A 22,285-nucleotide genomic window follows, 5' to 3' on the forward strand; every position below is an offset into this window, starting at 1 on the left:
CCCATGGCACGTTGTCCTGCCCACGCTTGCCCGGGCCCGGCTCCTCCTCGCCCCTCGAGGATTGGCCGCGGCTCTTCTGGCTCTGATCTGCGCTGTCAGTCACGCGCTTCTCGGCTCTTCCTGGTGGCGGCTGGAGGGGCGTGAGCAGCGGCGGCGGCGCAGGTGAGGAAGCGATTGATCGCCTGGCCGGGGCGGGTCTGTTTGGAGCGATCGGAAGCGGCGGCGGACGGGGTTGCGGTGGGACGGGGGTTGTAGCAATGAAAGCCAATGGAGAGGTGGATTAGACGAGAAGGAAGAGCTGGCGTGGGAGAGGGGGCGGCGGAAGCCTGGCGAGCAAACACCATAACCGATTCTTCGGCGCGCGGTCCTTTTCTCTCTCTTAGGTTCGGGAGAAGGGAAGATGGATCCCTAACTGGGGCCGTGACAGTTCCCGGAGCAGTTGTCGTGGGCCTCCGGGAGTGCTGGAGGGGTAAGCCGTCTGGCGCTCTTGCTTGGAGTCGGAGAAAGGGGTTTAAATTTACTGGGCAAGGCTTGGCCCTCCCCGGATTTTGGCCCCAGTTGCCAAGTGACGCTGCTGGGATTGCGCTCGTTACGAATCGCTGCTCCGCGTCCCTGCGTAATTATGCAACCTAATCCTCTGTGCTGCTGCATGTTTTTACTCGGTTGCATGCGCCACGGAATTAAGGGGGGCTTGTTCCCGAATAGAAAGGCGCACAGCGCGGGACTGCAGCCTTGGAGCCTGATTCTGAGCATGCCTACTCGGGAGGAAGTTGTTTGTTAAACTGAGGTTGCTTCTTTGCGTGTAGGATTGCAGCCTGAGAACACTGGGAAGCTGGACGTGAGCTGGGGTGGAAGGAAGGCTGGCTGTAGGGGAGCCGTTTCTGAAATGAACTACGATGGGAATCAGCTAGCTAGCTAGCTGCACGCTGGTGAATGCAGATTTGAAGCCCAGGCCTGCCATAGTTCAGGGCCGGCCAATGAACCTGTGCTCTTGAGAGTGTACTGGAGTCCTTTAGTGCGAACAGTTTGGTTCCTTTTGGGAGCAGGGCCTTGTTGCTCTTTGGATATACTGTTGAGGGACCTTCTACAGCCCAAGGGCCATATTCCCTCCTCGGGATGCCAGTGGTAGGTGAGGAGAGCATATATAAAATATATATTTGCACAGTAGGCTTGTTTCTGTGCTGCACACACTCTCACTCACATCCCTCTGGTTTCCCCAATCCAGACAAGCAAGAAGCATGATCAGAATTCTGTGAAGTGTGTGTGGGAGGGCGTTATTGGGGTGGTTTTGTTGTTACTATGGTATGTATTGTGTGTGTTTATATTGCAAACCATCCTGTGATCCTTGGATGAAGGGCGGTGTAGAAATTTAATAAATAACTAAACAAACAAACGGATAATATTTTGCCACACTCGAGGAGAGTGCAAAGAAGGGCTGGGGAAGGTTTTAGCTTGAGGATTATTATTAAACCAGCCTGCGAATTGTAGCTCTGTGAGGGGACTAGGGGGTCTCCTAACAACTCTCTCCGCACTCTTTATCAAACGGCAGTACCCAGGGTTCTTTGGGGGGTGCCATGGCTGTTTAAAGTGGTATGATAATGTTTTAAATGCATAGTGCAGATGGGGCCATAGTTAGGTGAACTAACAATCCCCCCTAGGCAGTGAGGAGCTTTCCAGACATACGTTTCTCAAGCCACTCTGCAGCACACTGGTATACGTGCAGGTCGGCTGGCTTGCAAGTTTTTGACCTCTGATAAGCCTTATAGAGTTATCTGCAATATTTTACTTGGGCGGTAGCACGTTACCCCTTCCCCAGTTTTAATCTCACTGTTGCACAACTGCCTGGTGTTGATAAGGAGGAATGATCATCAGCACCAACATTTGATGTGATGACATTTCCCTCGTAAAAATGTACTTGGGCTGGCAGGCTAGGACTTGGGTGACCAGATTTCAAACCTCCACTCAGCCATGAAGTTTACTGGATTGGGCCAGTCAATCCCCAGCCTGCCCTACCTCATAGGGTTGTCGTGATGATAATATGGAGGGCGGAGGAGAGGCATGTATGAGCTCCTTGGGGGGGGGGGAAAGGTGGGATATAAATGGAGCAGCAGTCGTCATCATCATCCTCATCCTCTTGAGAACTTACTCCAAAGTACCTTGCTGCCCATCCTAAAGCTTGAGGAAATGTGAGGAGACTGGGGTGGAAACTGTTTGATCAAAGGAGTTGTGCCCTTTGGGGGAGGGGCTCCACATAGAACTTATGCCACACGGCTTACTGTATCTCATGGCTTGAACCAATTCAAAGCTAGGTCGCGGCCATGTCTCAGGATTAGACCCATATTTCACTTGCATTTAGGATGAACTACATTTGGGGAAACGGCATTCTCCTTGCGGTGTCTGAGGATCCCTAAGATATGAACTGGTTCCTTCTGCAGATGAAAATCAAAATGATGAAAGGGGAGTCCTCCGAAAGCTTCTGAACAGGTTGTCTTGACACTGTGTATTCTTTGGAAATATTAGGAACCTAGGAAATGGCTTTATACTGAATCAGGGCTTTGGCCCATCCAGTTTAGTATTGTCTTACCTTGGCTGGCGGTGGTCCTCCATGACTTCATGTCCCCAGAAATGCCTGGGATTGAACCTGGAACCATCTTTGTGCAAACCATGGGCCCTCCCCCTAAGCTTTTCTTAAGGCACAGCTGCCCTGCTCTCTTGGCAACAGGTCTGTAAGTGGTGACCTTCTGCTTAGCCAGTAGCACCTCTGACTGTGCCAGTAGTGTAGATTTTGGGGGCCAATAGATGTGCCCTTAAGCACACAGCTTGTTACTCTCCCCCCCCCCAATTAATTACAGGGCTTGGAGAGCCTGATTATCACTCTGAAGGGAGACTTCGCTCCTGCACTAAGAGCTCATTGCCTACTAGGGGTGTACCTAGGGTTGGGTTGGGCCCTGCCAAGGGCACAGGCCCAGGGGGTTGCAAAAAGCACTAGGAAATGTGGAAAGAGCCAATGATTGCCAGGGGTGCAAGGGACTCAGAGTGTGTGCGATACAGCTCTTTGCTAAGGGCGCAAGGAAGCCTAGGTGCGTCTCCACCTCCTTTGTTCTGCCCAGACACTGAGGTCCAGCTCCAAGGGCCTTCTAGCAGTTCCCTCGCTGCGAGAAGCCAGGTTACAGGGAACCAGGCAGAGGGCCTTCTCGGTAGTGGCACCTGCCCTGTGGAACGCCCTCCCACCAGATGTCAAAGAGGAAAATAACTACCAAACTTTTAGAAGACATTTGAAGGCAGCCCTGTTTAGGGAAGCTTTTAATGCTTAATAGGTTATGGTATTTTAGTGTTCTGTTGGAAGCCGCCCAGAGTGGCTGGGGAAACCCAGCCAGATGGGTAGGGTAGAAATAATAAATTTTATTATTATTATTATTACTACTACTACTAGTTATGCCTCTGTTCCCTACAGACCCTCTTAGGTGCTGAGATTAGCAGAGGGTGCCCTCTTGGTCGTTCTTCCACCATCAGAGGCTTGGGGGTGGTGGGGGTGGTGGCAGCAGCCCAGGAGAGGGCATTCTGTGTGGTGGCCCCTAAGCTGTGGAACTCCTCTTTGCAAAAGTCCCCTTGGCACTATCATTGCACGGCTTCCAGAGTGAGCTGAAAGATGTGCCTCTTTACTTTTGCTTTTGACACTTTAGTTATATCTTTTTAGGACCCAACTTATATTTGTGATTGTGAGTTGTTTTAAACAGTGTTTAATATTGTGTTTTAATGTTGTAACCCGCCCTGGGCCCTTAGGGTGGGTAAGTAAGAATAACAGTAACAATAATAGTTTGTAAGTCACTTTGGGTTGCACTGGGCAAGATAAAGCACTTAACAACTTTATTTAAATTATTATTATTAATGGGGTTCCCTCCCCTCCCCTCCCTGGATTAGGAGGGACCCTTTTTGCTTAAAAAAGATGGTTTTTGACATTTTGGTTTGGACTGGTGGATGGAGCAAATTAAGATGACTGAACCGGGAGTTGTGCTCTGTATACATTGCAGGGAGGTGCAGGTGGTGCTCTCCCTTTCCTCCTGCTCCCCCCCCCCATTGGGAAAAAGAGCCAAACATGGCTGAATGGGCAAAACTTCCAGTCCTGTACTGCTGTGTTTGCAGTGCTCTTGTCCTTCCTTTCCATTGGAGCAGCTTCTTCCACATCAAACTGCCTTGGGGCAAACAGCATTGCTTAACAGAGCAGTAGCAAAGAACCTCCTCGCTTGCCTTTTAATCTTTTATCTTGCTTCAGACACTGTGGATCCATGCCTCGAGGCTAAATACCACTTAAAAGGGTTTTATTCACCCCCTCTGTAGTACCGAATCTAATGCGAAGGGGGGCGGGAACATGTGACTGGCTTGTGACTTAATGTACCGCCTCATGCGCAGTTGTTGTTTTTTTTTTGGGGGGGGAGAAGGAGAAGAGAGGATCATGGCTGCTTGAAGAATGTGTTTTAATCTTTTGACTGTTTGTTTTTGTGATCGCCAGACAGACTGTCCGATGAAGACGGAAGCTGCTTTGCTGTTCCCCCTTGAGCTACAGCTTCCTATGCCATGAGTAACACCACTATGCCCACCTCTGCTGGGCCGCCCAACGACTCCTTGGTGGGCTACGTTCTGGTGCCATTTTTTCTTATCACTGTCGTCGGAGTCATCGTAGCTGTGGTGAGTTGTCTTGAATTCAACCAGAAGAGCTCCAAATGCTACACATTTATTTACTGGGTTTCTAACATGGTCATTAAAAATAATCCGAGAGCAGAGTACAATCTAATAAACTTCCTTCCTTCCTTCCTTCCTTCCTTCCTTCCTTCCTTCCTTCCTTCCTTCCCCTCCCTTTCTTCTTCTTTTTCTTCTTCTTCTTCTCCTCCTCCTCCTCCTCCTCCTTAATTTGCTTTATTAGTGGATAGTTCAGTTGATTAGAGCAATGGTGCTGATAACCTCAACAATGCAGGTTCGATCAACATAAGGGACAGTTGTATATTTCTGCATTGCAGAGGGCTGGACTAGATGACCCTCAGGGTCCCTTCCAACTCTACAGTTCTATGATTCTATACTGAAAGAAAAAGGTCTCTAAGTGACCTTTGGTTAAAAGCCAAAATGGCTTAACTTCATTAGACCTTTTCAGACAACCTAGAAACAAACCCAGCAGGAAAACTTCAAAAACAGCAGCAGCCAGAACATTTCATCCGATAGGCCATCAACAAGCTTGTCACAAACTGTGCAAATGCCTGGGAGATGAAATAAGTTTTAATCTGGTGCTGAGGTGGATGGTGCCACCACTGGGAAGAGCATTGCACAGAAGGGGAGCCACAACCCAAAGCCCCTCTGTCTTGTTGCCACCCTCTGAACATCTCTCAAAGATGGCACCCAGATGAGGGTCTTTTGGAGAAAGGTTCCTATTGGGAGAGGTCCTCCAAAAGACATTGGGGTCCTAATCACAACCAGTACAGTGGTACCTTGGGTTAAGTACTTAATTCGTTCCAGAGGTCTGTTCTTAACCTGAAACTGTTCTTAACCTGAAGCACCACTTTAGCTAATGGGGCCTCCTGCTGCTGCTGCGCCGCCGCTGCACGATTTCTGTTCTCATCCTGAAACAAAGTTCTTAACCCGAGGTAATATTTCTGGGTTAGCGGAGTCTGTAACCTGAAGTGTATGTAACCCAAGGTACCACTGTACTTTGAACTGAGCCAGGAAACAGAATAGTACATAAGTTATATAAACCAAATCATACTTTGAAACATCAACAGTAGCAAAACACACTGATCTAGTGGGGCAGCTTTGCCCATCTTTACCAACAACAAGTTAAGCAGAGGCTTAGGTTCAAAAATGTATTTTCGTTACAGCAATGGAATACATGGATCTGCCCCTTCCCCCCCCCGAAATCCCCCCCCCCCCAGTATAAATCCCTGAGCAAATCTCTTGTAAAAGTAGCTGGTTCAAATCAAGCGGCTGGGCAGCTGGCTGTTGTCTCGGTATTTGGTCCTGGCTGCAGCTGCGTTTCCGTTTCTTACCAGCGGTGTTGCCAAATTTGTCTCAGAAACTGCTGAGCCTCATCTGGAATTAGCATGACATCTGGTGAGGTGCATGAGTGGGTGCAGTGAGGAGCGCTTGGTCTGTTTGGCTGATGCTTTGCTTGTTCTGTGGCGAGAGGAACATTTGACTGGTTGTAGAGCCCCATAAAGGGTGATGGGTGAATGGGGAAGCTCGGTCATTCACTGTGTCCTGCTGAGCCTTGCCACCTTTTCTGCCTTCTCACTTCTGCATTATAAAGTTGCACCTTCTTTCCAAACCATTTCCCCTTCCTGTTGAGCTAGAAGGCAGCCAAACTCCCCTGCCATGTACTACAATAACCTTTAGTTTTTACTTAACCCTACTGTAATCAGCGGGCTGCTAAGCAGAAGTGGGCAGAAGGTAGAGCTAGATCTCTTTATAGATCTCTGGGGGGGGGGGATCTGAATTAGATTGGTATGGGTTTGCGATTCCCAGCTGCTTAGTAATAGCAACATCAAAATGGCTTTTCCTACCTAGGTTAGGCTGCTGAAATGAAGAATGCTAACCTGTGTGGAAGAACAGTGAGCTCAGTTAAGTTCTGAAAAATAGAAGGCTGGTTTTGGAATGTGCTTAGAGGCCCATTGAATTCAAACGTCACCTTTTGCAGCTGGCTCTGGTTGCAAATTAGATTTAGCAATTAGGTTATTAAGCCAGGTCTAGATAAAGTTCATGTACTCATTTAACTGGGCACCTGAAATTAGATACTGCTGTATAAGGGTTGCTTTCAGTGACGTAATTTGTAGCTGGGTGTAGGTACCTTGAGTTAAACTACATAATTGCTGATCTGGTTTTGAAGGAAGCACTTCCTTTCATTTTAAGTTTGTCTTAAGAATATAGAAGGAGTAAATGGGAAAGGACTGGGCCCCTGTTTTGAAGTATTTTAAAGGCAGAAGCTCGACATGAGTGTGTCCTTCATAATTTACAGGGCATACATATTATTTATTTACTTATATGAAGTGTTTTCATATGGGCTGCAGCTTAGCGGCAGGTCCCAGGTTTGATTCCTTTCATCTCCAGGGAGGGCTGGGAGAAGCCCTTTTCTGAAACCCCGAAGAGTTGCTGCCAATCTGTGTCAGGTAGTACTGAGCCCAATGAACCCAATGGTCTGGCTCTGTCAAAGGCAGCTTCCTATGTTTCTGCTCTTCAGTCAAAAAAGGCTCCCAGAGTAAACTGCAAATTTCAGTAAGACACTCCCTGCCCTCAGGCGTACCATGATAATCATCATCATCATTTATTTGTACAATCTAAAAGACTCGTAACAAAAGAAAAGCAGTCTTGTGAGAGAGGAGGAATAAAGCACTTGAGTATGACTCTTGAGAATTTTGATTCTTTCCCTGCCCCAAGTGGAGGGAATTTGAAATATTTCCCTGTTCTATGTTAAACAGGAGCCAGATGGGCGGGGTATAAATAATAATAATTATTCGACAAACCCACCATTTTAATGTGTTAAATCTGGCCCTTGTGACTGCCATTTCCCTTAAGGATGCCCAGAAGCTGTGGACTTAAAATAAGCAGTTTCTTCTTTTGCCTTTGCTTCGCCTAAAAAATGGATAATGGGATGGGACTTTGGGCTTATTCGTACTTCTGCTTGCGACGTGCCTAGAAAGGGGGAGCAGTTTCCCCCTTGCCCTGCTCCTTTCCAAGGGAAAACCCGCTCTTTAGTGATAGTCCAGAACAAACAGCAATCTGAGGAAAACCCAAATTGCCATTTGCTCCAATTAAGTGCCGAAGAGCGGTTTTCCTCAGGGGAGACAAGTGTGGCTAAGCCCTTTGTTTCCTTTCAGTGGAAAGGGCTAATGGAGAGTGCAGTGTGCTTTGTGAAGCTCCCTCCTTGAGAAGGGGTATGAAAATTATTTTAAATAAATAAATAGATACTGTCATGGAGCGGCTTCTCTTGATATCTTTGTTGTCATCCAATACCGAGAGCCAGGGGTTCTCATGCTGCAGCCTAATATCGTGTGACATCGCCATTGTCAGGTTTGCTCCTTGTCTGCGGACGGGTGTAGGAAATGCTTCTCCTGCTGCTGGCGTCTGTTGCCCTGTTAATCCTTTTCTTTCTCGTTCCATGCTTCATTCCTCGAAAGGAGAAATAATCCGTAGACGCTCTGTATGCTTCTCTCATGGCTGTTTCTCTTTCCCCTTTGCAGATGATGTACATTCAGAAGAAGAGAAGGTAAGGGGCTTGTGCTGGGTGACCAATTAGTTCTCGTTGGAAATGAGGAGTATGGGGTCATATGGCTCTTCAGAACCAACTTTTCTTTTCTTGCTCAAGAAAACGGCTTTTGTCTCTGCTTGAGAACACAGGAGCTTTTGTGTGCAAGGCTATCAGCTGTTTATTTAGCTGGTTCTACATATGATAAGTCAGTTTCTATGCTTTGGGCAGTTTATGGGATTCTTTGAGATAGACTCATGCTAATTATTTGTGTGGGTGTGTGGAGATTAATAGTATTTTAACTATTGCATGCCCCTTCCCTTTCTACCTGGGGGAAATGGTTTCTGGGAATAGGAGTGGCTTTCAGTGCAGGGAAACACTTTTCCTGCAAACTAATCTATCCACCCTAATTTTGCATTTGCTCCTGTATAAAAGCCAGTCGCCACATGGGAAAGTGGTATCATTTCTTTCTGCTGATCTGTCTCTCAGGTATGACCGGTTACGCCATCACTTGCTGCCGATGTACAGCTATGATCCTGCAGAGGAGCTCCATGAGGCTGAGCAGGAACTTCTGGTGGAGCCAGAAGACACAAAGGTGAGCTTACTTGGGACCTACAGAATCATAAAATCGTAGACTTGGAAGGGTACCCAAGGGCTATCTCATCCAAGCCCCTGCAGTGCAGGAAAAAAGTCTGATCCTCTATCAACTGAGCTACCAGGCTTGATTTCAAATTTTCAAGAACAAACTACAGTGGTACCTCGGGTTACAGATGCTTCAGGTTACAGACATTTCAGGTTACAGACTCCGCTAACCCAGAAATAGTACCTTGGGTTAAGAACTTTGCTTTAGGATGAGAACAGAAATCGTGCAGCGGCGGCGCGGCAGCAGCGGGAGGCCCCATTAGCTAAAGTGGTGCTTTAGGTTAAGAACAGTTTCAGGTTAAGAACAGACCTCCAGATACGAGAGACTTAGCACATAGCTCTGTAAATCAAGAAAATATTTAATAAAAATACATTTTAAAAAATAGAACGGACCTCCAGAACGAATTAAGTTCTTAACCCAAGGTACCACTGCAATATGATTAATTAATTGCAGGCCCATGCAAAATACCCTTACCTCTCAAACCATCCATCCTTTGGGGCATTTCTCTCTCTCCACTCACATACCAACTATCCATTAATGCACCCACCCAGCTCCCTTCCTGCATTTCTTTCCTTTTCTGCATCTCGGGAGAGACAAGGTGTTTTCCGACGAACAAAATGGCACGGTGCAAAAGGGGGAATAGACCTGTGCAGCAATTTTGTTAGGCAGATTAGAGGGCAAGGCCTTTGGAATAAGGACCTCAGGATCCTTTCTGAAATGGGTTCACATAACTCTGTCGGGAATTTCTTGGCCCTGGGCAAGGAAGTATTTTGCAAGCATGAATCCAGTGGGATCCATGCTTACAAAGCACACTCTCTTCAAGTGGGGAGGAGGGTGCCTCTCCCAGGCAGGAAAGCCATGGGTGAAGCCTGCCAGAGATAACAAGGGCTGCATAGCATGCAGCTGAGAGTTGCCCCACACCTGTAAGCACTACATTTTAAAGCAATCTTTCACTGGATTGGCTCTCTTTGGTGTTCTTCCATAGATCAAAGATGACTCACTCCAATAGAAAAAATAGTGGCTGCACCCATTCTTAGCGTTTTAGTACATTAGAGCTGGGGTAGACATCTTTTGTGTGTCAAGGACTGCATTTGCACAGGGTTTTTGAAAATGTCCCCGAGTCTTTCCATCTTCAGCCTCTTATGTGAAAAACAGCAATGGGGGGGGGGGCATTTAGAAAAATGAGGTGCTTAGTTCTCTGGCATTTCCAGCTTACTGTTTGTCAGTTTCTGGAAGTTTGAGAACCATTGCATTAAGCCATTGGAATGCCACAGACAAGCACTACAGCTGAGCTACCATTTAAAGGGTGTGGTCAAAGCCTAAAAGCAGCCAAGCATATGTTTAATAATGCTAACCAACATAGAGTTTTGATGAAAATTGGGTTAGTGACCCAAGCAATACCTAATTTGTGCAGGGATTCTTCTAGCAAAGAAGTGTCTACAGCTTTTATGAGTAATCAGTATCTATGCCGTTGTGTTAATAGTGAGCTTGGTTTTAAGTTCATCTGCCCCTTTTCATAGTTACATAATGAAGACCGCAACCTGCTAACAGAAGCATGAAAATGCTTTTACCCTACTGTGCCTTGTGGGGAGTGGAGGAATCTCAGGTTCTTGATCATTTGGGAATTTTACTGCTTCTTCAACTGTGCGCAGGGCCTGGGGCACGTGCCTAGGACCCAGAAGCCTTGGTGTCATTGTCTTTTTTTTAATGAGCAAAGCTTAACACGCCTGCATTGTCTGCAGAGTTTTGCTAGCTCAATGCGTTTTGGAAGATAGATGCAATACAGGCAACTGTGCGGTTGGCGTGCATGGTGCAAGCTCTCTTCCTGCTAATGTTCCACCCAAAGAATAAAAAATGGAAGTTCAGTTTCCATTGGTCTAACCACCACTTCTACCAGCAGAGGCCATGTTGTGTCTAGAGCTAGTTATGTAAGGTGTCCCATAATAGAGATGTTCAGCAGAAATTTAATTAGTGCGCTGGTAGAATCAATTCTCGTACTCATTTTGGTAAATGTCAATTGCCTTTTTACTTTGAGCAGTGAACTCGCAGTGTGTCTGCTTTCTCTTTTCTGGCTCTGGCATGATGCAGGAGATTTCCAGTCAATCAGCTGATTTGGCTCAAAACTGTGCAAGGAGAAAAACAATCCCTTTGAAACAGAAACTGCCAGCTGATTGCTCTCAGTTGCAAATATAAGACTGCTCTGTTGTGGGAAGTGTTTATTCTGAGAAAATGAGACGATTGCTGATGAAGGTATGATGGATGTACTTGATCGGCTGGATGCAATGAAAGTGTCTATTGTACGTTGCAGGTGATGCGAGCCTGGGGAGGATATCAACCCTACCGCCCTTCTTTTATGGATGTGAAAGCTTAATGCTGCTCAGCTCAGACCAACGACAAGTTGTGGACACATGACCTCATCTACTTGGCATGCATGCCAACTTTAAGTACTCTCAAGGCCCATTAAGTTTGAAACTACTGCCTTTCTTTCCACTTGAGAACTGTGTCCTTTTGCCTAGGTTCCTAGTGAGGGAGGTGAGTAGGTGTGGGTCCCTGCTGCCGACACACTTGCCTGTGAAGATTTTGTGCACAGAGCAGCCTAGAGTTTTGCACGTTTGGATCTGGAAAAGCTCTGGCTTGGCATGGCATTCCTATTTCATTTGAGATGGATATAGGTGGAGGTTCTGAAGCTCCTGACACTTCAGGTACTATGAACTACAGTCCCGAAAGGCTCAGCTTCATGAAAAACATACGAAACCCAACTGACCTCTGCTTCCTTTTGTGACAGCAGTGTCATAGCCGCAGCAGTTGTGACATTACAGTGCAATTGCTAAATGCCAGCTATCCTAAATGTCTCCATACATAATGAGTACATCACTTGGTCGCTGGGTTCCCGTGATGTGCCCCTCTACGGAGGCAGGGAAAGTGAACACGTTGCACAGCTAATCTTTTGTTTTGGGGGTGTGTGTTATAGTATTATATCCTTCATTTTACAGTTGGAAACATGTGGTAATGAACATGTGCCCAACAGTGCATCCAGGGGGATGCAGTTTTGCTGGGAGCACCATGCAGGGAGCACAGGGTTGGGAAACCTGTAGCTCTCCAGAGGTTGTTGGACTCCCATCATCCCCAGCCAGTTTGGCCCAGTGGTCACTGGTGATGGAAGTGGTACCCCATCAACCTCTGGAAGGTCACAGGTTCCTTCTTCCTAGTTAGTATGTCAGTCAGAAGGGGCCTTAATATATTTCTTCAACCAAGCATTTTGAGTTGAGTTGGGTACTTCTTTCTACAATGACGATTTTGTATCTGGGCGCTTGTCTTTGTTTTGTAAATAAAGTTCGCCTTGAACAGGAGCATCTCTGGCAAAACTTCGAGCTTTTCCTGTAGCCTGTAATGCTTTATAACTTACCTTTAACCCAACTACAGCGGCTTAAGCAAGCGCTGGGGGCAAGATACATTGCTGGCCTTGCCGAAGCAGAAAAGACATTGCCATTGGTTGGCTGCCAAGCTGGGAACTAGCTATTGAACGTAACCTATTGGCATGATTAAGAGCTTCACAGGTGACTTGGGCAATACATGTATTTGAACTGTTTCATTTGCCTTTGCCTTTCTCTTTCTCTTTCCCTTTCTCTTGTCCCAACAAACAGTGTTTCAATCTTCAGCATTCTGGCTATCCACCATGGTCTTCCTTGTATGCAACCAGTACTAGAGAGCAAGGCTGGTGCTCTATGACCCTGCAGTGCAAATGTCTTGACACCTAATGATGCCTTTTTTGGTTCTAGATAATTTCTAGCTGTCAAGAGAAAAACAAAAATGAAGTCTGTGGATGTGGAAATAAAGAGACTTTAATTTGCACATGACAAATTGACTACTAGGGAACTTGTCATAGCGCATGTTGCACCAGTTGCCTCCTTGTCATTCTTAAGCACACACCTGGCTAATTCACATGTTGGTTAAACTGATATAACAGGTTTGGGGATTGAGTTTACCTGGCCTAAAATTGCATCCTACTAAAGCAGTAAGCAGTTTTGCAGGCTTCAGAAGGCAAGAGCCTAATAAAGCAATCACCATGCAGTTTAACTCATTTGTACACTTCCAAGTGTAGCTTTTTTGTCTAAGCTCCTCTGGATCTATTCAACCTATGGGCATGCTGCCACGAATCAACTTGACTGAACCAGCTCAGAAAAGAATCCCTTTGTAGATGGCCACCTTCTAATGATCACTTTTATTTTGGGATGTGCTGTTATTATCCTTCCTGTTTGGGAAACATTAATAGTGGCAGTGGGAGGGCAATCCCTATTGACTTGAGTTCTGCTCTCAGGCAGTAGCCTTATATGTGCACAGAAATGAAATTCCCATTTAGCTTAGCTTTGTGCCGTTACTGACCATGTGGAAGGCTTATTAGCTACATGAGCATCAGCAGGAGATGTTAGCTGGCCCATCTATCGTGAGGGGTTGGCTATAAGATTCTCAAGTTACTTCAGAGGTGCTAGATTTAGCCTAGTACCCAACAGGAAGTTGTGGCCAAGTGTCTCACCACTTGAGATGGTTGTTTAGACACTAGTGCAGGCTTCCTCAAACTCGACCCTCCAGATGTTCTTGGCTTACAACTCCCATGATCCCTAGCTAGCAGGACCAGTGGTCAGGATGATGGGAATTGTAGTCCCAAAACATCTGGAGGGCCGAGGTTGAGGAAGCCTGCACTGGTGTATGTACTAAGAACAGTAAGGTGGCAGGGCTTACCTAGGGAGTCTATGGCTATTGAATGGGAAGTATACATATAAATCATTTACGTCTCTTCTTGTTTGTAGTCTGCTCTTGCTATGTAGGAATTTTTTGCAACCTATTTCAGAGCATTTTGCCTTCCTGGTTTGGCCCTTAGATACATATATGCATACACACATTTCATTAACTTCTCCCTTTCAAATATACATGAGCAGTGTTTACATCTGTCTAAGAAGGATGCTGCATATAGTTACAAGCAATCAGATCCAAGCTAGGTTTGCCCTTGAACTGCAGTCATAAGCAACTCTGTTCATAACTGAATCCCCATTCAGCTCAGTGGGATTTGAGTCTCAGATAAGTGTGCACAGATAAGATTGTAGTCTTTCAGGAGAGCTATGACCAGTTTGTTGGAAGGAGGGAAGTATCTGATTTGAGTTAATAAGGCCAGCTATTTCACTGTTACAGCCATATCAGATTTGGTGACGCCAAGATGTAAATCTAGTTTAGGTTCCAAGTATGCAACAGCAAGACGCAGCCCAATGCTTCTGGGTTCAGAGCAAAAGGAAGTGTGCCAGATTTAAGGCAGTGCCAAGGCAGGATTCCTTTTTGTGCCTTTTGGGGAAGCTCATTCAAGTTCAGATGCCTGGTTTGGCCTGCTGCGTGCAGGACTGCTAACCTGTAAGCTGTGGTCTCATCTACTCCAGCTTAGAAGGTAGCATTCACAGATGCTCCCGAAACAAAACACAAAAGGGAAGGCTTGAAACATCAAGTGTTTTATTCAAGTAAACTGCAAATAGGAAATCAAGAAATCTTTAGCAATGGATCAGAGATTCATATAGCAGCCTACAAACCACTGCTCACACCTTCCTTCCCCCTCTGCTGTCTGTTCTTGAGTAGCTGAGGCAAGTTAGACATTATCATAGTTCAGAACTCACATTTGATTTCAGACCCATGGCCTTAATTAGCTGAAAACATCAAGCAGGGCGGGGGGGAAAAGGACCAACCAACTCTTTACATTTTAAGAGGCAGAAAAAAAGACTGTCCCTTTCTTCCTATTTCCCTGATACATCATCTATAACCTTGTAAAAATTTGAAACTGACAGGTAGCTGGTTAATGGTAAACAGTGAAGTTTAGTCTCTCCCCTCAACTTCATGCTAACATATAATTTAAGCACCACATTAATCCTCAACCTGGAAATTGAAGAAGTGATTTGTTCCAGCATTGTGCAAATCATGTTATCCAAGTTTAGAAAGATGTCTATTTCAGCAACAACAGGACTATTACTGCATATTTCTAGAGCATTTGGGCACAAGAGAGACAGAGCCACTTATTGGTCTTGGAAGAGGAAAGACCCAGCAATTTTAAAGAATTATGCAGCAATCTTAAGCTACCCCCTGGATAGAAAGCCCTGAACTAAGATGTTGTCAGGTTATGGGCTGTGCATCCAGTCAGCAGCTTCTCCGAGCAACTGCATTATTAAAATAAAAGTATATGCATGGAAGCAACAGATACTAGAACCAAGTTAGGTCCTGGGGACAGGAGTGCAGCGCAGCCTCCAATTTGGACTGCCACCATGGTAATCACACTCATTTCCCAAGCTGAACAAGAAACAATCAGCACAGGAATTTACATGGCACCCCCTGAACAAACTGCCTTGTGGCTGTCAGGCATACTGATCAAGACCAATCGCACACCAAGCTCTTCATCCAGAAGCGCTCTTAAAATCTGAACCAACATTAAAGGCTATCCAATGCAGCCTCCTCTAGCCTTCAAGGATGGGGGCTTAAAGAAGCCCACACCTACAGTTTGTCAGAAGTTGGATATTTGGATAATATGGTAGGAACCCAGTATTCTTCATGGGCAGCCAACTCATGGAAATGAGGCCAGTCTGCAAAAACACACACAAAAAACCAACCCCTCTCCCCAATTACTCACCAGTCTGACAAATGTAGTATTTTTTCCCTTTTTAATAGCACAATCGTTTTAGAAAGTCAACTCAAACTAAATCATCTATAGTGTAAAACGTCAGTTCCAGAGAAAGAAACCAGACAGAACCTGTTGGAATAATAAAACTTTGTAACCGGTACAGCAGCATCAGAAGCAGCAGCAACAAAACAGCAGCAACTCCATGTTTTCAGAGAAATGAAACTTAAAATTATCCAGAGGTAGTTGTGAATGAAGGAAAAAGAAAAAACCTTGAAAGACAACATGTTGTGGAAAGACAACTGTAACTAAACACACTAACTGTGCTATTTCCAATGGAGAAAATAACCCAAAAAGAGACCCAGGGAAGGGGGGATTCTGCCATCATGTTTTCCTTGGTCTTGGCAAAGTCTTCTCCGGTTTCAAGAAAGATCCAGTAGTCCTGTGTGTGCAGAATGACTGAGCACAAAGGGGAAAAATATTTTGGGTGTGGGCTTCCATATGCAAGACCCCTGAGCAGGAGCTGGGGCTACAAGAGGAGCAGATTGGAGGGGGACTTTTGCAGTTGTTGGAAAGAGCTTTCCCATTGGCAGATGAGAGTCAAACAAAGCCTCCCAACTAATCTTGCCTATGGCAAACCTAAACTGTTTTAGCTCCAAGGCAGCTGACTGGGGCTAGATTGCATTGCTGTTGACTAGAACGCATGGGGCCTACTGTGAGGAGCCATATTATTATTGACGCATAGGAAACTGAGCATAAAAACAGGCAAAAATCCTCTAAAACCATTAACCAGGAAAACAGCAAAAACTTATCATCAGCCTCCATTTCAATGCTTTGGCTCTTTCCAAAATGCCCACTTTCCAGAAAAATGCACATAATGCACAAGGGGAGATCAGGGTTGCTAAGGAAAAACTAGACTGCCCCACTCTGTTCAACATGAATAAGTGGTTACTATAAAGATTTATATACTCCTTTCTCTACAAGGAGTGTAATTGAAGAGACAGGCCCAAACAAAAAAAACCCAAACCACCCTCCCCCCAAACAACCAATATAATATAGAACTACATGAACTGGTAGGCTAAAACTTTAACCCTGTCAAATGAGAGGGGAAAACAAGATACATGGTTCTCCCATTGAACATGACACATCAAACGTGATGGCTGATTTGTTTTACACTGTACTCCAGTGTTGCCGTTTTGACTGTGAGAACATTGGGAAAGGTGGGTCAGGAAAGGGGTGAGGATTCTTTGTTCCTTCCTCAGTCCCAGAACTTGACAAGAGACAGGAAAACTGAATTGCGAGGTAGAACCAGTTGACTATTTTCACTGCTCCTCTTCCGACGACTCCTGGGAGATGTTGACCTCTTCTTCATCCTTCTCCTGTAAAGGGAGAGAAAAAGGATTGGAAGAGTCATTTGGGGAGAGGTGTGTGTCTACTGTACTTTGATCAAGTCTAATCCACATTGTATCATCACCAAAGCATGTGTAAGAGAACTGCAGGAGATCAGGCCACCTGCTAGCCAATTCCTCCAATGCAGATCATGCTATTTGCTAGTCAAAGATGTGTAGGATTTGGCTGCATCAGACACACTCCTACGCAGTCTTATTCTAGAGCAGCCTTCTGCAACCTGGTGCCCTCCAGCTGTTTTAGATAGCAATGTCCATTATCCCTAACCATTGGCCATGATGGCTGGGACCAACAGGAGTTCAAGAACATATGGAGGACACCAGGTTGGAGAAGGCTGCCTTAAAGAACTAAAATTACTACTTTATATAACCCAGGACTGAACTATGGCATTGAAAAGCAGGTGGAGGGCCAATTTACTGCACTCTGGGTCAAATGGAAACCTGAAGGCCATGCTCCCAAGGGAAATGTTCTTCTCCAGCCCTTTAAGTAGAGCTTGCACAAGTATTCAACTGGCTGACCTCTATATTTCTCCCTGGTGCCACTCCTGTTCCTTCAAATCCATGCAGCAGCTAGCTCCTAAGAACACCTGCAGTATGTCCTCAAAAATTCAGAAAGATGGGCAGAAACTTGTAGAGATCCCCATCCTGCTAGCATTGATGGTATAGTACAATACGTACCACCTTTGCTGCTAAAGCAGCAGCAGCAGACACATCTAGAAACAGGAGGCTTGTATTGGAAGGAATGCTGGAGTGGAGTCTAGCACAGAATGCTCATTAAACTCCCCCCCCCAATTATTTAAAGTCATCCTCTGGCTGTTAATGTATTCCGATACCATAGTACAAACTCTGCATGAAGAGCCTCAGATGTAGTGGTTAGTCAATATATCCAGTCTGCCACAAGGGGGACACAAGCATTAAGAAAGCCATCTAATCCAAACTTGCACTGAATCCACCATTTCTGCCCACTCAATGCGTAGAACCGCTATCCACACCCATCCAACCCTAAAAAGCAATTGTTTGTGTTTGAAGGGAACATATTTCTTCAAGGAGGTCTTTCCCGCCTGCTCTCTTGAAAAAAAAAATGACCGATGCTGTCAGAATGAGATGAGTCATGGCTGAGTGTGCGTGTGAGTCAGCAACCTCCACTTCCTTGAGTTTCATTCATAAAAATATACATTTAAGCCACTGTGGAATGTGCCTGCCAAGTCTGTACAGCAAGTTCCAGGGCTAGAGACCTCATTTAGCAAAGGAGGAAATGACAGATGCTACTTAACCTCTCTCTGCTTCTTGGAGAGTGGGCTGCTAGCCTAAAACCAGAAAATGTTTGGCAGACTTGCTTAAAGAGAACAGGAATGGCTGCATGCAGGCACTGGACATTTGCAATATAAAATTTAGAGCAACTTAACATCGCCAGCTGATTTTATAGAAAAGCATGCAGAAGCTTTAAGGACAACTGGAACAATCCTTTATGTGTCTTTTTGAAAGTAAGCCCCATTGAGACAATGGGGCTTGCTCCCAGGTAAGAAGGTATAGGACTTTTCAGGTTTGCAGTTGCAAGATCACCATCACAGTTGTGGGGGGAAACCCAATGCTATCATCAGCACAATGGCTACACCCAGCACACAGCTCCCCAATAAATATTATGCATTGTCAGCGACATGCAAAAACCTTTAGGAGATGTACATCCAGCACAACCCAGTGTGAACTAGCTAAGCCACACCTTCTACTTCTGCATAATCAGGCAGACAAAAGCAAAATCAATCACAATCAGATTAAAACAGACTAAAATTTAATGCTGAACCATTAAAATACTAAGGCCTGGAATAAGAGGAAGGTCCTTGGCGTTCACCAAAAGCTTAGTAGTGAGTGCCGGGTAAGTTTCTTTAGGGAGAACATTCCACAAATGGGGAGCCACTACTAAAAAGCCTCTCTTTTGTGGCCACCCACCATGCTTCAGAATGAGGGGGCATTTCAAGGAGGGAGATCTTCGGGCACAGGTACATATGAGAAGAGGTTTTCTCTTAGGTAGCTCTGTCAACTACCCTGTTGGCTTCATTCTCACCTACAAAGGGTTGTAGAAAGAATCTCAAAGCCTATGTGCCATGACCCTCCACCCTTCCAAGAAGAGCATGACAGTAAGAGGAGATCTGCTGGATCAGGCCAAGGTCCATCAAATCTAGGATTCCCAGTGGCCAACCAGATGCCCGTGGGAATCCAGAAACGCCTATAACTTCATCTGTAGATTTGAGCTCATGGGCACCTCCAAGTCATCTCAGCAGTGTTGACTTTAGGCAGAAGAATGCTGCAGTTTAGCGATAGCAGAAGAATCCAAGGTCTCCATTCCTGTTGTCATTTTGGGGGGGGGGATTATAAAGGCCAGATGCTTTTGTCTGTATTGTTCTATGGCAGCATTGGAAGGAGGAACAAACAAACAAAAAACCCTTGCTGCAATTCTGGTTCCATGTTTTGGAAGGCTGCCTCTGCCTATTAGGAGTGTTTCCAGTCAGCTGCTTCTGGCAGGGTTGCCCTACATTCAGCTCATACTTTGGTGGCTGGGGACAGTTTTGAGTCGCGGCGCCATCAGCTACTTCTAATGCTCTGGGGGTAGGATGGAAAGAGCAGCGCGTTCTGCGCTCAGAAACACGATGGCACACCTGCCTCTGAATACTTAAAAGCTTAAAAAAAAATAGCAGCAGAAAAAATGTTGCCGTGTGCCAATATGCTAAAAAGTGCTTTAAAATGCTTAATAAGCATTTTATTAATTATGCCATTGCAGTGAGGTGGTTCTTCAGAACGGGAAACAAGTATTCCTTCCTTTGTCTTTAAACATCTCAGTTACAGAAAAGGGAGTGAAAGACTCATGGCACACATCCTGCAATCCTAATGCCTCTGCCCAAGATACTGAATTGAGGCTTTCGAGCAGATCACAGCTCCATCTCTCCCCTAGCCCCCATCTGATACTTAACAATCTATACCTCAACCACTAAACTGATAGATCCACACAGTCCACCCAGCTTTGCTTTCCCAAAGCAGAAGCAAGAGCTACCCATTGAAAACAGATGAGAAATAAATTATTTTAGTTTAGCTGTGTCCGGGCAGCAGTGTTGCTCTACCCCCTACCCCCAAAGTAAAAGTAAAAACAACAAGAACCCACTGCAAAAAGGACAGGCATCCCTGTCTGGCATTCAGTGTGACTCCAGAAGTTCCCCATCCAGACAATGGGGTGAATTATTCTACTTCTCACCTTTACAGGCTCAACTGACATCAATATTCCTAAGATGTATAAGTTCAGAGGTGATTTTGCATGTGCACACATAAATTTGTATACTTCAGCATAGCCACCCATGTTCATATGAACCACTTCTTTATTTTACAGTGGTCCCATCTCATTTCCAGGGCGTCAGGCATAAGGAAGGGCATAAAACAGAGCTTCAACATTATCAGAAATGAGAAACATCCTGAAGTTACAGTAAAGTCAGGCAAGTGACTGGTCCTAGTAGTACTGCTTACTGCAATTGGAAAATCTCATTCTGTCTGTGAATGCTTGAAGACAGTCCAGAACACCTTACTGGCGGCAAAATACTGTGGTTACTTAACACAAGCAAGGCCATATGAAACTGTCTGAAACTCGCTCTGCAGGAATGCAAAATGCCACACTTCTAACACCACATCTATGCCAGCTAATAAAGAACAAGCCACTTCCTCTTACTCAGCTGTGGGCAAGAGAGAGAACACACTAGGAATACTTATAAAATGGAAACATAGTGTGAGGAAGAAGCCCAAATGATGCTTTGCTTAAAAATAGAATATGCCATGAAGAAACCCCCAAGGGACCAAAGATAGAAATACCTGCGAGCAGCACAGCCCTTGGGGCTTCCAATATAGTCCCAACAAGCTCCTCCATGCTGCATAAATAGCTGCCAGGCAAGATTAGGATCTGTTGCAGTTTCTCAGGGCTTCCAGATCCACAACACAGTTGCATATTACCCCATTTGGCCTCTGAATTCAGAGGGCCACCAAACAAGCTCAAATACAGAGATGCTGCATCCTCTTTGTATCATAGCATTTTTTAACTTGGGCTTTCAACTAAGCTGAAATTGAGTATTTCCTCTTTCCTAGTTTGCAAGATACACATCACTTCCTGGGGAAAATAGGAAGAGTATACTAGCCTCCTGCTGACTGTACTCTAGAGGAGTAAGGATATTTGTGTGCGCATGCACTCAAAGGTGAAAGGAACCAAAGGTTCAAAAGCAATAGCAACGGGTAGCACCAATTAGAAACGCAACAAAACCATGTGGTGTTCCATATACTATATCTCCCTATCTAGAGAACCCAGTATTCAGGAACAGATTATGGATACGAACCCTTTAGCTAGCTGCAGTGGCTCGAGTGTCTTAAAACAGAAACAAAAAAGTACACGCCATTTCTTCCAGTAGAAGTGTTATTTCTCTTGAACAGAAACAAAAACTTACTGATTTTTTGGGCCGGCCTCGAGGTTTCCTCCCAGGTGTCACAGCAGCTTTCTGGGCAGACAGAATAGAAAGAGGAAAGCTTTAAGATAACGTAACAACCCTTTGCAAGACATTCAGGCCTATTTCAGACCATTGTTTCAGTCTTTGGATCTTTTGCTTCTTTCTTAAATACCAACAGCAGTGCAGGTTTCATGTTAACAGCTGGTATTCCTCAGAGAGGAAGCCTTTTGCTCTAGAACAGGGACAAGGAACCTCTAATCCTCCAAATGCTGTTGAACTATAATTCCCATCATCCAAACCAATGACCATGTTGCCCAGGGTTGAATGTTGTAGCTGAACTTCTGGAGGGCCTCAAGAAGAAGAGAAGAAGAGTTTGGATTTGATATCCCGCTTTATCACTACCCAAAGGAGTCTCAAAGCGGCTACCATTCTCCTTTCCCTTCCTCCCCCACAACAAACACTCTGTGAGGTGAGTGGGGCTGAGAGACTTCAGAGAAGTGTGACTGGCCCAAGGTCACCCAGCAGCTGCATGTGGAGGAGCGGAGGCGCAAACCCAGTTCACCAGATTACGAGTCCACCGCTCTTAACCACTACACCATACTGGCTCTCCAAGTTTCCAATCCCTGCTCTAGAATATAAGGGTGGTTATATAGTCCGATTCTTTGTTGTTATTTCTTTTATTATTATTATTAAAACCTTTTTTAAATTTTCAGAAGGTACACAATACAAATGTTAAGAAACAACCAAAGGGATTCTCCAACTTCGAGAAAGAGGGTCATATAGTCCAATTCTGATTTAAGTGGAGAATCCTCTAAAAAATCACCTTGTACAGTTGAACTGTGAGTGGGGAAGGTGGGTGGTGGACACTGTGACCAGAGTAGAGCGGGGGAGAAG

The 22,285-nt window shown here is 45.3% G+C and overlaps 2 protein-coding genes across 11 annotated transcripts in view; one reads left to right on the plus strand and one right to left on the minus strand.

The window, feature by feature from the left end:
* SMIM29 (small integral membrane protein 29) lies at positions 1 to 15,487 on the plus strand. Of its 4 annotated transcripts, none has more exons than XM_083509332.1 (6): positions 1 to 162; positions 384 to 469; positions 4,511 to 4,686; positions 8,220 to 8,245; positions 8,714 to 8,819; positions 11,176 to 15,487. In XM_083509332.1, the coding sequence occupies exons 3-6, from the start codon at positions 4,576 to 4,578 to the stop codon at positions 11,236 to 11,238; spliced, it is 306 nt and encodes a 101-aa protein (XP_083365458.1). In that variant the 5' UTR covers positions 1 to 162; positions 384 to 469; positions 4,511 to 4,575; the 3' UTR covers positions 11,239 to 15,487. The 4 variants fall into 4 exon arrangements, with proteins under 4 accessions (XP_083365458.1, XP_083365461.1, XP_083365460.1 ...); XM_083509334.1 differs by having other exon boundaries at positions 103 to 162; positions 4,515 to 4,686; XM_083509335.1 differs by lacking the exon at positions 384 to 469 and having other exon boundaries at positions 63 to 162.
* The window catches only part of HMGA1 (high mobility group AT-hook 1), a 24,346-nt gene continuing 16,407 nt past the window's right edge, over positions 14,347 to 22,285 (minus strand). For all 7 annotated transcript variants that reach the window (XM_083509341.1, XM_083509336.1, XM_083509339.1 and 4 more), the window contains 2 exons: positions 21,392 to 21,442; positions 14,347 to 16,892 (listed from right to left, as the gene is read on the minus strand). In XM_083509341.1, coding sequence (XP_083365467.1) covers positions 16,836 to 16,892; positions 21,392 to 21,442 — 108 coding nt within the window. In that variant the 3' untranslated portion in view covers positions 14,347 to 16,835. The remainder of the gene's footprint in view (positions 16,893 to 21,391; positions 21,443 to 22,285) is intronic.

The sequence above is a fragment of the Podarcis liolepis genome, assembly GCF_965112155.1.
Source record: "Podarcis liolepis genome assembly, chromosome: 6".
Lineage (NCBI taxonomy): Eukaryota > Metazoa > Chordata > Lepidosauria > Squamata > Lacertidae > Podarcis > Podarcis liolepis.